This window comes from Chiloscyllium plagiosum, chromosome 11 (genome assembly GCF_004010195.1).
Source record: "Chiloscyllium plagiosum isolate BGI_BamShark_2017 chromosome 11, ASM401019v2, whole genome shotgun sequence".
Taxonomy (NCBI): Eukaryota; Metazoa; Chordata; class Chondrichthyes; order Orectolobiformes; family Hemiscylliidae; genus Chiloscyllium; species Chiloscyllium plagiosum.
This window is the reverse complement of record NC_057720.1, coordinates 93061048-93076276: the sequence shown is the minus strand read 5'-3', so window position 1 is coordinate 93076276 and position 15229 is coordinate 93061048. Positions and strand designations below refer to the sequence as shown.

General features: G+C 42.7%; 1 protein-coding gene across 1 annotated transcript in view; it reads right to left on the bottom strand.

The window, feature by feature from the left end:
• cop1 (COP1 E3 ubiquitin ligase) overlaps positions 1-15229 on the bottom strand; it is a 99267-nt gene that overhangs the window by 79298 nt on the left and 4740 nt on the right. Inside the window, exons 2-3 of the mRNA XM_043698537.1 lie at positions 12894-12953; positions 10869-10966 (exon numbers count right to left, since the gene is read on the bottom strand). Of these exons, the coding sequence (XP_043554472.1) occupies positions 10869-10966; positions 12894-12953 (158 nt within the window). The remainder of the gene's footprint in view (positions 1-10868; positions 10967-12893; positions 12954-15229) is intronic.

Here is a 15229-nt window from a genome sequence, read left to right as displayed (position 1 = left end):
GATCTTCTGCCTCAAACCCACCTTCCCGTCCACTCCACATATCGCATGATGCCAAGAGACCATTTTGGTATTAAACATATTCAAAAGGGAGACGCCACAAGTCTTTTGTGAAAATGGAGAAATGGCTCACTTCAAATTAAAATGGTTGGCCACTTATCCTGATTGTGGCCCTCTGTCCCCCAGCCAAGACAGGGGGTGGAGCGACGACACAGAATCCTTGTATGTCCAACCCCTTCACAATCTTGTGCATTTCGAAGTGATCACCCCTCAACCTTCTGAACTCCAAAGGAAATCCAAGTCCAATTCACTCCGTTCCCATTGGGTGGCAACTCCCCTCATCATCGGCACCATTCAGGTATTACCTGAAATGCAAGTCCGTCCTTCCAAAAATATGGAGACTAAAACTGTAGTCTTCTAAGCATAGCCTCACCCAGTCCGTATGTAGCAAGACTTTCTTCCTGCACTTCAATACCTTTGTAATAAAGACCATCATGACACTATCTCACAAATTGCTTACTGTACCCAAGTGCTAATCTTTGAGATCCTTACAAAAAGCATACCCAGTTCTGGGCAGAGTCATTACTTGCAAAAAAACTGCTTTCCAGTTGTTACTAGTTGTTACAGTAAATAACTTCACTGGGGGAGGTGATGGACTATTATTATTATAACTAGATCATTAATTCAGAGAGCCAGGGTCACTTTCTGGGAAGATGAGTTCGAATCCTTCCCTATAATGGAAACTGAATTCCATGAAAACCTGGCATTAAGAGTATAATGCTGACGATGAAAACATTGTCAGTTGCAACAGAGATGTACAGCACGGAAACAGACCCTTCGCTCGAACTTGTCCGTGCTGACCAGATATCCCAACACAATCTAGTCCCATTTGCCAGCACTTGGCCCATATCCTTCTAAAAGAAAGTGAAGACGGCAGATGCTGGAGATCAAAGCTGAAAATGTGTTGCTGGAGAAGCGCAGCAGGTCAAGCAGCATCCAAGGAGCAGGCGAATCGATGTTTTGGGCATGAAACCTTCTTCAGGAAGGGCTGAAGAAGGGCTCATGCCCGAAACGTCGATTCTCCTGATCCTTGGATGCTGCGCTTTTCCAGCAACACATTTTCAGCCCATATCCCTCTAAACCCTTCCTATTCATATACCATCCTGATGCCTTTTAAATGTTGCAATTGTATCAGCCTCCACCACTTCCTCTGGCAATTCATTCCATACACGTACCACCCTTTTATATCTTTCCCCTCACACCCTAAACTTATGCCCTCTAGTTCTGGACTCCCCCCATCCCAGGGAAAAGATTTTGTCTACTTATCCTCTGCATGCCACTCATAGACTTTATAAAGTCATCCCTCAGCATCTGACACCCAAGCAACAGCAAACAGCCCAAGCCTATTCAGCCTCTCCCAATAGCTCAAATCCTCCAACTATGGCAACATCCTTGTAAATCTTTTCTGAACTCTTTCAAGTTTCACAACATCTTTCCGATAGGGAGGAGACCAGAATTGAACGCAATATTTCAGAGGGAGCCTAACCAATGTCCGGTACAGCCGCAACATGACCTCCCAGCTCCTGTACTCAATACTCTGACCAATAAAGGAAAGCATACCAAACACCTTCTTCACTATCCTATCTACCTGGGACTCCACTTTCAAGGAGCTATGAACCTGCACTCCAAGGTCTCTTTGTTCAGCAACACCCCCTAGGACCTTACCATTAAGTGTATAAGTCCTGCTTGGATTTGCTTTTAAAAATGCAGCACCTCGCATTTATCTGAATTAAACTCCATCTGCAACTCCTCAGCCCACTGGCCCATCTGATCAAGATCCCGTTGTATTCTGAGACAAACTTCTTCACTGTCCACTACACCTCCAAATGAAAGAAAACTGCCATGTGACTACATGTGACTCTAGACCAACAGCAATGTAGTTACTCTTAAAAGGAAATTACTGGAGAAATTCAAATCTATAGAACACTCGATCCAAAAAGTTAACTCTAATTTCTCTTCACATACCTGTTGAGTTTTTCTTGCAATTTGTTTGAGTTTCTGATTTCTAGCATCCGCAGTACTTTGTTTTTGGTTATTTTTACCTGCTGTCTGGCTAATTAGGGGTGAGCAATAAATGCTAGCTGAGTCAGTTAGCAAGAGTAAACAAAAACATACTTGCTCAAGTGAAATGCCATCTGCCATTTTGTTGCCCATTCTCCAAAACTGTCTATATCTTTCATAGATTATTTTCAGTCATGTATATCTAATTAGATTATAAAGAGTCAAAATCCCCAACGCTGATCCTTGCACAATTCCACTACTGACAGCCTCCAAGTTGAGAATCCATCATTTACAGGTATCTCTTAGCTTTTTAATCAATCAATCTTTATTCACCACAACAACAAAAGCATCAGAACTTATTTAACAGCACCTTATGATTGCCTCCAAAAATTCAGGTGTACATCTACTCATCACACTTTATCTACTGACTTCTTACATATCAAAGAAAGCTCTAAGTTTATTAAACAAAATTTCATTTTAGCAAAACCATGCTAACTGTCTAATTATACTAAACACTGTCCATATTAAGACCATTAAGCCTTTATAAACATAGATCCCAACACTCTTTCAATGACTGATGTCAGGCTATCTGGTCTGCAGTTCCTCATGTTTTTCTCAGCTCCATTCTTGAATATCTATTACCTTTACAGATAGGAGGGAATTTCTGAAAATTATAATCAGTGCATCATTTCTCATCATGTTTCAAAAGAATCGAATGTTGCAGATATCAAAATTTGGGGAGTGGTCAATTTAAATCTTTTCTGCTTTCCCGGTCAGCTCTCTTTTGTTGATTACCTTATTTTCCTCACTCTCTTCAGCCACTAGCTTACCTTTATTTGGTGCATACAAATTGTGCCATCTACTGGCAAAGATACAAATTTTTCTTCTGCCTTTTCCTCATTCTCCAAACGTGTCTCACATCAGATTTTAAGAACCATTTGTTCAGGCTACTCTTTTTCTTTTTATATATTTGAAGAACCTCTGACAATCTGCTTTCATGTTCCAAGCTACTTTGCTGTTATTCTATTACGTACTTTTCCAGACTAAATCCCAATATTCACTTACTGAAACCGTTGCAACATAATTCTTTTCCTTTAGTTCAATTCTAAGCCCAGCTTCCTTCGTAAATCCAAATGGGTCTTTCTTGCTGAGTATTTGCTTTGCAAGAGAGTATGTCTTGTTGAACATTTTGCATTCTTCTTTTAAAATGGTTCCCAGTGTTTACTTAACGTTTTAGTCTATTGTTCCTAACAGCTCATACCTAATCAATTGGCTTTAAGTTGAAGATTCCTGTCTGTAATTCAAGTATGTCAATTTCAACCTCACTTCTATGATCCCTACTCCTGAAATTTTTCACTACAAACTAATTAGCCTGCCTCATTACACTAGGATTAAAATAATTTAACCATTCATTGGCTCCACAAGGCTTTGCCCACAAAACTACCCTGCAGAGCACTTTTCCCAATTTGATTCCTCCAGATTCAGTCCATCATAATAATTCTACTATTTTTGAAAAAAAGGGTACCACCAGTGCATCACAGAGCCAGCATATTGTATACTATTATGGCCCAAAATATAATTGTCACTAGGAGATCTTTAAACTATTCACCCCAGTGGTTTTGGAATCTTGCTATCTCCCAACCTTCATCATCACAAAACCATGCTGAAGAGAGCTAAATCCTTGATTTTACCTAATTCTTTCATGGGATGTTGCATCATTTGTTGCCCATCCCTAATTACCCTTGAATTGATAAGCTTCCACCCTAAAAATATTCAATGACCTATCTTCTAAGGTAGAACTCCAAAGTTGAAGAAGCCACTGAGAATAAAACAATCATCCCTAAATTTAGATCAGTGCCCCTAGTTCTGGACTGACACACAACAGGAAATATCATTTTCACATACCAATTTAGTAATTTTGTGAACCACCTCCAGTGCAATCACATCTTTTCTTTAAGAAGGAGACCAAAACTATACACAGTATTTGTGATGTAGTCTCACAATGCTTTGCATAACTGAAGGCAATACTGAATTTAGTATTGTGCAATAAGGGAGATTTGATAAGGGAGCTTATGATGAACGAACTCTTTGAAGGCAGTGATCATAATATGACAAATCATTCTGCAATATGAGGAGAGGGAGAAATTAGAATCAGAGGTAACAGTATTACAATTGAATACAGAGGAACCTCAATTATCTGAACAAGATGGGCGGGCACTATTTCATTCAGATAATTGATTACTCAGTTAATTGATTCAAAGCCTCTCCTCTGGGGCTTGGAGTTTTTGGAAGTTTCCTTTTTCTTCACTCTGCCAGTCTTGCTCCCCCTCTCTGTCTCAGAGTTTGTTTCTGAGCAGAGACACACACTTGTGTGTAAGGAACTTGCAGCATTGCTGAAGCTCCCCACGGTCCCCCATCAGTTCAATGGGACTGACAGAGAGCACGTGCTCAATCAGCTCCCCGTTCAGGAGAGTAGGCAGCAGCACACCGCACACGAGACCCATACACCACCACCACCACCAACCCCGCCACCGGCCACCGACCCCCCCCACCCCCGATCTCCTTCAGAGAATCCGATATTATCTGTAAAGACAATGACAGAGGCATGAGAGAGGAGTGGAGTGGGTAGAATTGACTGGGAAGGAACCTAGCAAGAAAGACAATGGAACTGCAATGGCAGGAATTTCTGGGAGTAATTCAGGAAACACAACAAAGATTCAACCTGAGGGAAAAAGAAGGTGCAGGGAGGATGAGGCAACCATGGCTGATTAGAGAAGTCAGGGACAGCATAAAACCAAAAGAGAAAGCATCTAATGTCGGGAAGGGCAGTGGAAACCAGAGGATTGGGAGCCTACAAAGACCAACAGAGGGCATCAAAAAAAATAAGGACGGAGAAAATTAAATATGAGGGTGAGCTAGCCAGTAATATAAAAGAACAATGAGAGTTTCTTTAAATACAGTAAGGGCAAAAGAGGGGCAAAAGTGGACACTGGGACACTGGAAAATGATGTTGGAGTAATGTGGCACAAGGAAATGGCTGAGGAACTGAACAATTATTTCACGTCAGTCTTCACGGTGGAAGATACGAGTATTATCCCAAAACTTCAAGAGTGTAAGGGGGCAGAGCTGAGTGTGGTGGCAATCACCAAGACGGTGCTACAAAAACTGAATGGTCTCAAGGTAAATAAATCACCTGGACCAGATGGACTACACCCCAGACTTCTAAAGAAGATAGCTGCAAAGATACGAGCTAGCGGTGATCTTTCAGGAATCACTAGAATCAGAGAGAGTCCCAGGGAACTGGAAAACCACTAATCTGACATCTGTTTAAAAAGGGAGTAAGGCAAAAGACAGAAAATTACAGCTCAATTTGCCGAAACTCAGTTGTGGGTAAAATCTTGGAATCCATTGTGAAGGATGAGATTTCTGAAAACTTGGACGTGTATGGTAAAATGCGGCAAAGTTAGCATGGTTTCATCAAGGGGAAAGTCATGCCTGACAAATCTGCCACAATTCTTTGAGGAAGTAAATGAGCATGATATCAATGATGTTATCTACCTGGACTCCAAGAAAGCCTTTGACTAGGTGCTGCACATAGGTTGCTCAGTAAAACAAGGGCCTATGGTATTAGAGGCAAGGTGCTAGCATGGATAGAAGATTGGCTTTCTGGCAAAAAGCAGAGGGTGGGGATAAAAGGGTGTTTCTCAGGATGGCAGCTGGAGACAAGTGGTGTTTCGCAAGGCTCAATGTTGGGTCCATAATTTTTCATTTTATACATTAACGATCTACATGAAGCAACTGAGAGCACTCTGGCTAGGTTTGCAAACAATACAAAAAAATAGAAAGAGGGACAAGTGGCATTGAGGAGGTGGATGGGCTGCAGAAGGATTTGGGCAGGTTAGGAGAATGGGCAAAGGAGTGGCAGATGGAATACAATGTGGGAAGTGTGAGGTAATGTAGTAGTTTGATAGGAAGAAAAGAGGCATGGACTATTTTCTAAATGGGGAAGAAATTCAGATGTCTGAAGTGCAAAGAGACTTGGGAGTTCTAGTCCAGATTCTCTCAAGGTACAGTTTGAGTCAGTAATTAGGAAGGCAATTGCAATGATGGCACTTATTTTGAAAGAACTTGAATATAAAAGCAGCAAAGTATCTCTGACGCTCTATAAAACTCTGGTCCGACAACATTTGGAGTATCGTGTGCAGTCTTGGGCCCATTATCTCAGGAAGGACATACTGGCTCTGGAGCGTGTTCACAGGAGGTTTACGGAAATGATCCCAGGAATGAAAAGCTAAACAATTGAGGAATGTTTACGAACTCTGGGTCTACACTCAATGGGGTTTAAAAGGATGAGGGGAGGATCTAATCGAAACTTACAGAATCCTGAACGGCCTGGACATGGTAGATGTTGGGAAGTTGTTTCCATTGAAAGAAGAGACTAGGATTCGAAGGCACAGCCTTAGAGTATAGGGAAGACATTTTAGAATGGAAATAAGAAGAAACTTTTTCAGCTAGAGAGTAGTGAATCTGTGGAATTCATTGCCACAGAAGGCTGTGGAGGCCAGGTCATTGAGTATATTTAAGACTAAGATTGAAAGGTTCTGAGTATCGAGGGAATCGGGGGGGTCACAGGGAGAAAGTGGGAGAGTGAGTTGAGAAATTTATCAGCCATGAATGAATGGCAGAGCAAACTCGATGGGCAAAATGGCCTAATTTCTGCCCTTCGGTCCTATGTTTAATTGGACCAAATGATCTGCTTCCATGTCGAATGATCCCTTGATTCTACAATAAGATCCTTACTTTTATGTTTGCCTGCTTGAATAGTTCCTGTAGCTTTATATCAACTATTCCCTAGGACTTGCATGCCTCAGAACTTTGCCATCATTCTCCATGAACCAATACTCTGCTTTTCCTTCCTGCCAAAACGAACCTCACATCTTTGATATGCCATCTGTCAGATTTTTGACGACTTACTCAACTATCTATATCCTTCGGGAACCTCACGTCCTGTTCACATCATACTTTCCCAACAATCTTTGTGTTATTTACACATTCTGCCACCATGACTTTGTTCCCCTCACCTAACTCATTTACATGAAGCATAAACCCTAAGGTAACAGTGGTAGCAACTGCTGGAGTCATGGAGAACCATAAGGCTGCACACATTAGAAAGAGACCCAACAGATGAGTTTAATGAGAGGGTCACTGCCCATCAGGTGAGGGGCAAAATCGAAAAGGTGTGACCTTCATGGTGACTTGAGCTATATGGGAATTAAACCAAAATTATTGGAGTCATTCTAAATCACAAACCAACCATCCAGCCAAACAAGCTAAATGAGAGTTCCAGGGGATTGATCATGAACTAATGAAGGATCAGAAATAAAATTTTATACAACATTTAAAAGTCATCTGGATGGATGTATGAATAAGGAGGGTTTAGAGGGATATGGGCCAAGTGCTGGCAAACGGGACTAGATTAGATTAGGATAAATGGATGAGTTGGATCAAAGGGTCTGCATCTATGCTGTACATCTCTATGACTACATGATTCCCCAGACCCCCGAGCAACTCTGCATCCTGTCAATCACGAAAAGGCCTTTTTATGCAAAAATTTAATTTGTCAACCAATCTTTTATGCTAATACAGCCTCCAAATTCTTACATTGTGCAACAACTTTTGATATGGCACCTCAGCAAATGCCTTTAACATTTCATAATACAACCAACACGCTTGTCTCTCCTCACCCACGCCCACAACCTCAAAAATTATTTCTGCCTCTTTAGTCTGCAAGCTCCCTTTGTGATCTTTAACACACAGATCAAATCCTCCCCCGGTCTCCAAACTTCCACTGCATGTCTGAGTTTATATGATCGCATTCTGGAAATTAACTCTTGGATTGCAGCCATCGTTCTGATAAATCAACTCCAGGACCATTAGATCATTCTCAGTGTTGTGCCCAGAACTTTTCTATCATTGCCATCAAGCCTGGTTTAATGATAGGAGCAGCAACCAGCAAACCTAAAAGTTATGAACTTTGTGAACCTACAACATGAACTAATTGCATGCCAAACAACATGGCTAAATGTGATAGACAGAGCTGATCCCACAAATGGATTCAAGCTCAACAGTCCTGGAACGCATTCAGTTGTGAACAGTGACAGACAACTCAGAGGAGGCAGCTCCACAAATATAGCCATCTTCAGCTTTCAACAGATCAGTGCAAAAAGCTGAAATATTTGAAATCACCTTTAGTCAGATGGATGATCTTCTCTGACTTCTCCAGAGGTCCCCAGCATATGATCTCAGTCTCTTACAGATGCCAATTCAATTCAGTCCACATGATATCAACAAACAGTTGGAGGCATTGGATTTTTCCAAGGCTTTGGGCCCTGACAACATGCCAACAATAGATCTTGCGCTTCCCCTCGTCAAGCTGTTCCAGTGCAGCTATAACACTGGCATTGACCCAACAATATGGAAAATTTCCTGGTATGTTCTCTACATAAAAAAGGACAATTCCAACTGTGCCAATTATTAGCCTACCACTCCACACTCAAAGTGATAAAGGGTCATCAGTGCCAAAAGTAATATTTATTCTGCAATAATCTACTCACTGACCCTCAGTTTGGGTTCCAAGGCCACCAAACTCCTAATCTTATTACAGCCTTGATTCAAACATGGACAGAAAAACTGAATATCAGAGGTGAGGTGACAGTGACCATCCTTGACATCAAGAAAGCAGTTGACAGCATGGAATCAAGGAACCCCAACAAAACTGGAGTCAATGGGAATCGAAGAAATACTTTCTATTGGTTGGAGTCAGCTTATCAGAGGCCCATCATCTCAGTCCCAGGACTTTTCTGCAGGAGTTCCTCAGAGTAGTGCCCTAGGATCAGGCATCTTTAGCTGCTTTAATGGAAGACTTTGGCTCAAATGGTAAAAAAAAATACAGACCACACAAGTACCAGGGATCACTAACAAGAGAGAAGGTACAAATCAGGTATATGATAGAATTCTCCCCACTTGCCTGATGAGTCCACTCCGAACAAAATATGTGCCACCATTCAATCAAAAGCATCTCACTTAATTGGCACGACATCCACTAACTACAACATTCACTCTCTCCTCCACTGAGGATGTGTACCATTTGCAAGGTGCACTTCAGAAAGTCAACAAGGCTCCTTTGACAGCACTTCCAAACTGGTAGCCTTTATCTCCTAGAAGAATGGCAGGTATGCGAGAACACATCGCTCTCTCTCACCCCACCCTGACTTGGAAATATATTGCAGTTCCTTTACTGTCACTGGGTCTGAACTCCATCTATTCCAGCACAGTGATGTCTCTACACTACAGACTGCATCAATTCCAAAAGGTTGCTCATCACCATCTTTTCAAGGGAAATGCCCACATTCCAAAGAGGACAGAATAAATATCTAAAACCTCCCTCAACATTATCACAAACATTCCCATGGCGAGTACAGTGAAAGTGAAATATAATTTATATTCTCCCATGTAATACTCCCCAGAACAGTTACAGCACAGTTTGGAGATTGCAAAATCCCCTCCAAATTGTCCCAAATACACTCAGCACAGGTACACCAATGGACCACACCTTTATATGAACAGCACCAGTATGTCAGTACAACACACTGCCAAGTTTAATGGCAAACCTGGATACAGTCATAGAGATAGACAGGATGAAAACAGACCCTTTAGTCCAACTCATCCATGTCGACCAGAGATCCTCAATAAATCTAGTCTCATTTGCCAGCATTTGGCACAAACCCTCTAAACACTTCCTTTTACCTGTTGTAATTGTACCAATTCCTCTGGCACCTGATTCCATACACAATGACTACATGAAAAAGTTGCCCCCTTAGCTCCTTCTTTCCCCTCTCACCTATGCCCTCTAGTTTTGGACTCCCTGCCCACCCCAGGGAAAATACCTTGTCTATTTACCCTATCCATCTTCTTCAATTTTATAAACCTCTGTAAAGGTCACTCTTCAGCCACTAATACTCCAGGGAAAATAGCCCCAGTTTATTCAGCCTTTCCCTATGGCTCATAGAATTAGAGTCATACAGCATGGAGAGAGGCCCTTTGGTCCAAACAGGTCCGTACCAACCAAAATGTCCATCAATGCTAACCCCACTTCTCTGCACTTGGCCCATATCCTTTTAATCCTTTCCTATCCATGTATTTGTCCAAATGTCTTTTAAATGTTGTTCATGTACCCAACCTCAACCACTTCAACTGAATGCTGACTGTTATCCAAAACACTATTTTAGAGAATGGAAGATGATGATCCTGATGCAGAGCGTGAATCACCATGTGTAGCTGTGGGCTGACTTGTGATGTCACATGAACACAGTTTAAACTGCTCAAAACCACTAGATGGCAACACTGTATTCTTCCAGTTGTGAGCTGAAAATGTGTTGCTGGGAAAGCGCAGCAGGTCAGGCAGCATCCAAGGAGCAGGAGAATTGAAGTTTCGGGCACGAGCCCTTCTTCAAGAAGGCTCATGCCCGAAACGTCGATTCTCCTGCTCCTTGGATGCTGCTTGACCTGCTGCGCTTTTCCAGCAACACATTTTCAGCTCTGATCTCCAGCATCTGCAGACCTCACTTTCTCCTAGAAGATTCTTCCAGTTGTGGCCAAGCCTGTGAGTAAGCTGTGCATTGCTTGCTGTCCCGTTGCATATGTAGTTTAAACTACAGAGGGAAAGCATAGTTCAGTTTACTGTTCCAGTTGTCCAGAATGATCAGCCTAACATATGATTCACCCACTTGACCCCCCAACCAGAGACTTACCTAGGAAGTTAGGGTACAGTTGATCAACATTATCAATCACATAGTTGCACTTGGGGCACCGGTTGCTGACTTCCAAGCTCTGTCGAATACATTTATAGCTGGAAAAAGACCAGACAATAAGTGAAAGAATACAATCCCCATGCCACACACAGCTACATCTTCCCTCATTCAATCTTCAAGTCTCCCTGGCGATCTCTCCCTTTAGACTGTCTCTAGGATGAATTGCCCTGCATTGTGGTCGACAAGAATCAGTCACATTAGTCTCTGATTTGTTATCTTCCTAAAGCCAGATAACAGCAGAACTGCAGCATATCAGCCCATGACTGTGTCACAAACACATTTGAAAACAACCCACAACTGTGATCCAATTTAGTTGGATTGGCCAGACCAAAATTGTCCATAGCATTTGGGTTATGTAGGCTAGGTGGATTAGCCATGGTAATGGTGGGGTTACGAGATATGGCAGAGGTCTAGGTGGGACACCGTAGGTGGAGACCTGATTGGCCAAATGACCTCCTTCCATACTGTTGGAGTTCTTGGATTCTCTGAATTTTCAGCAGGATAAGAAATGAAGGCTGCGAACTTAAGCTTTTCTCTCAGCTAAAGTGGATCGTTCTTGTGAGGACAATGCACAACACAGCAAATGTCAAGTTTCCATTCCACATTAGATACAACAGCAATAGCAAAAGCCTCCACCTACACAGCAACTGCACTGTTTACAACAGAAAGGTTCCTTATAGACTGTCACACTTCAAGCCACTGTTGACTCCAGCTTCTTTTATTGTATTTAAATAAAATTTACTATTCCACTCCACAGTGTTGGCAAAAAAGACCATTTCTTCCCACACAATCTGAAAGACCAATAAGGAGCTCAGTGAAAGCTGGACCCATGAATTGTAAATAGTTGTATTCAGTTCCACTATAATTTTAAATCTTGAATTATGTAAGAATTCCTCAGGGTAGTGACCTTGGTCCAACCATCAAAATTGTTTCCTCAATGTCCTTCCTCTACCATAAGATTAGAAGTAGGGTGTTCATTGATGATTGCACAATATTCATCATTCACAACTGCTCAAACACTGAAGCTGCTCATGCCTAAGCACAACAATGTTCAAGCTTGGGCCAACAAGTGGCAAGTAACACTTGCACCACACAATGTGAGAGACAGGATCTAAAAGCTACCCTTGACATTCAATGGCATCACCATCCCTAACTGCTCATCATAAGCATTGATCAGAAACTGACTGAGACATCTTTATAAGCAGTGTGACTACAAGAAGAGGTCAGACGCTAGGAATACTGCAGCAAATAGCCAAAGCTTGTCCACCAGCTATATGGTTTAAGTCCAGAGTGTGATGGAATACTCCCAATTTGCCTGAATGAGTACAGCTCCAACAAAGACATTTCATAGAATCCCTAAAGTATGGAAACAAGCCATTTGGCCCAACAAGTCCACACTGACTCTCTGAAGAGTAACCCACTCAGACCTTTTCCCCTTCCCTATTACATTTGACAAGATCAAATGTGGGCGGCACGGTGGCACAGTGGTTAGCACTGCTGCCTCACAGCGCCAGAGACCCGGGTTCAATTCCCGCCCCATGGCAGCAGACTGTACCCTCAACAAGATGTAGTGCAACAACTCACCAAGACTTCTTCAAAACTAGCATCTGAATCCACAAGCTCCTTTTTTGTCACTGCATCAAAATTCTTCTTACCAGCATTGTGGATCTATTTCGCAATTCTGGTAGGTTGACTGTTACCACCTTCTGCAGGGCAGTCAGTTATAGGCAATAAATTCCAGCCAAGGCAGACACATCCACATCATGTGAACGATGAATTTAAAACTTATTGCTTTCTTTCTGAACCTTTAGCTATCTTCAAAATAGTTTACTTCTAACTGATTAATTGCAATTAAAATCAGACATTTTTGGGTCATTGATGGCCTCTATTTTAATAGGAACACAGTCAACAACATGTGCACAAGGTTTACATCAGACTTTACATTAAGCAACAGGTGGAACTTACCAAAAACTGTGCCCACATTTTGTCATGTGTGCCTCATCAATCATCTCAAAGCAGATAGGACTATTGAAGAAAGAGGAGAACCAGTCAGTAAATCCACATTCGGCACAATCACCCCAAACCACACCCTGCGCCCACAGGTACCTCAGCACCCTACCCTCGTTCTTTTCAGTCAGAACAGCCTTCACCCCCCACTGCAGTCAGCACAGCCTCCCTCCCTCTAATCAGTAATCTCTCGCTTGCATTCTCCCAAACCGTCTCAACCCAATCTCACTACACTCCCTCGCCCATCCCACTAATTTTTTAATTAGCCCTCTACCTACTTCCTCTCAGCCTGTCTATCTCTCCACCCCTGTCCCCCAAGTCTCTTTCCCACTCTGGCTGTACTTCTCTACAGTCCAGAAGAAGTCCATTCCTGAAGAAGGGCCTGTGCCCGAAATGTCGAATCTCCTGTTCCCTGGATGCTGCCTGACCTGCTGTGCTGTTCCAGCAATAAAGTTTCAACTTCTCTACAGTCCAACTTACACACCCCCCCCACTCTGGCCTCAACTCCTTTGCTACCAGTTCTCCCAATCTCCCTTGTCCTCAGCCTCAAATGTGATCCAGCTCCTACCCAGAATCCAAGTCTTATAGTGCACAGTCTATACTGGCAAAGCTATACTAATCCACATTTGAACACGAGGTCCACAGCTTAAATGTTATGACAGATGATCGTCCTAGTACAATTTAAAGGTTGTGAGGTTACCTGTCTCAATTACACTAACAGGCAGTACATTCCACCACCCTCTGGTTGAAAAAAAATTTCTAAAATCCCCTTCCTTGAAATTGTGCATCCATGTTACTACCCCTATAACTAAGGGTAACTGTTTTGTATTCACCCTGTGAATGCACTTCAATATTATACAACTTTCTCAGGCTCCACACCCTCAAACTTCTCTGTTCCAAAGCTCCAATTTCTGATCTTATCCAGCCTGTTCAATGACTGTTTCTACATCATAACGCCTGAAGTGGGGATATTTGCTGACGATTGCACAATGCATGGCACCATTCACGACTCCTCAGACACCAAAGCAGTCTGTGTCTAAGTGCTATAAGATCTGAACAATATTCAAACTGAGGCTAAAAAATGCCAAGGGGTTATGACTCTCTCATATGGGAGAAGACAATTGTCCCTTGACATTCAATTGTGTTACCATTACTGAACACTAGGGTGGGGGTGGGGTCCATTTGCCAGAAACTCAACTAGACTCACCACATAAACAATGGCTAAAAGCACAGGTCAGAGGCTAAGAATCCTGTGGCAAGTAACTCACTTTCTCACTCCCCAAAACCTGTCCACCAACCACATGGCACAAGTATGACGGAATACTTAGTTGGATGGATGCAGCTCCACTAAAGAACACTCAAGAAACTTGACACCATCCAAGACAAAACAGCCTGTTTGACGGGCACCAGATCCACAAGCATCCACTCCCTCTCATACTGAGTCGCAGCAGTGTGTACAATCTAGAAGACACACTACAGAAATTCTCCCCTCCAAACCCATGATCACTTTCATCTAGAAGGACAAGGGCAACAGATAAATGGGAACACTACCCAGGCGCAAGATCCTCTCCAAGCCACTCACCATCCTGACTTGGAAACATATTGCTGTTTCTTCACTGTCACTGGGTCAAAATCCTGGAATTCCCACCCTAAGGGCATTGTGGGTCTAGCTTACATAACATGAACTGCAGTAATTCAAGGTGACAGCACACCACCACCACTCAACAGCAACAAATGCTGGATGGCCAGTGATGCCCACATCCAATGAGTGAATAAAAAAAAATTAAACAGCTCCTTTCCAGGTAACAAATTGATGGATCTCCTCTGCACCCCCTCCAGTGTAAAGAGAGCATTCACACAGTGTGGTGACCAGAACTGCACACAGCAATTCAGCTGTGGCCTAACCACAGTGCTAGGAAAATGTACTATGCAGTTCCAATATAATCCTCCCTTGTTTTATCTGTGCCTCAACTGGTAAAGGCATTGTGAGCCTTCTCAACTACCCTACTAACCTGCCCTGACACTTTCAGGGATCTGTGGACATACACCTGACGAAGGGCTTTTGACTGAAACGTCGATTTTTCTTCCTGCTCCTCGGATGCTGCCTGACCTGCTGTGCTTTTCCAGCACCAACCCTAACCTTGGTACACCCAAGATGCCTCTAACACCGAGTTTCCAAGTGCCTTGCCACTTATTAACTACTCCCTTGGCCTTCCTCCTATCAGGAAGAAATTCCAATAACCACGATCTACACCTTGTTTATATCCTGCTGTAACTGAAGACTCCCCCCCCCC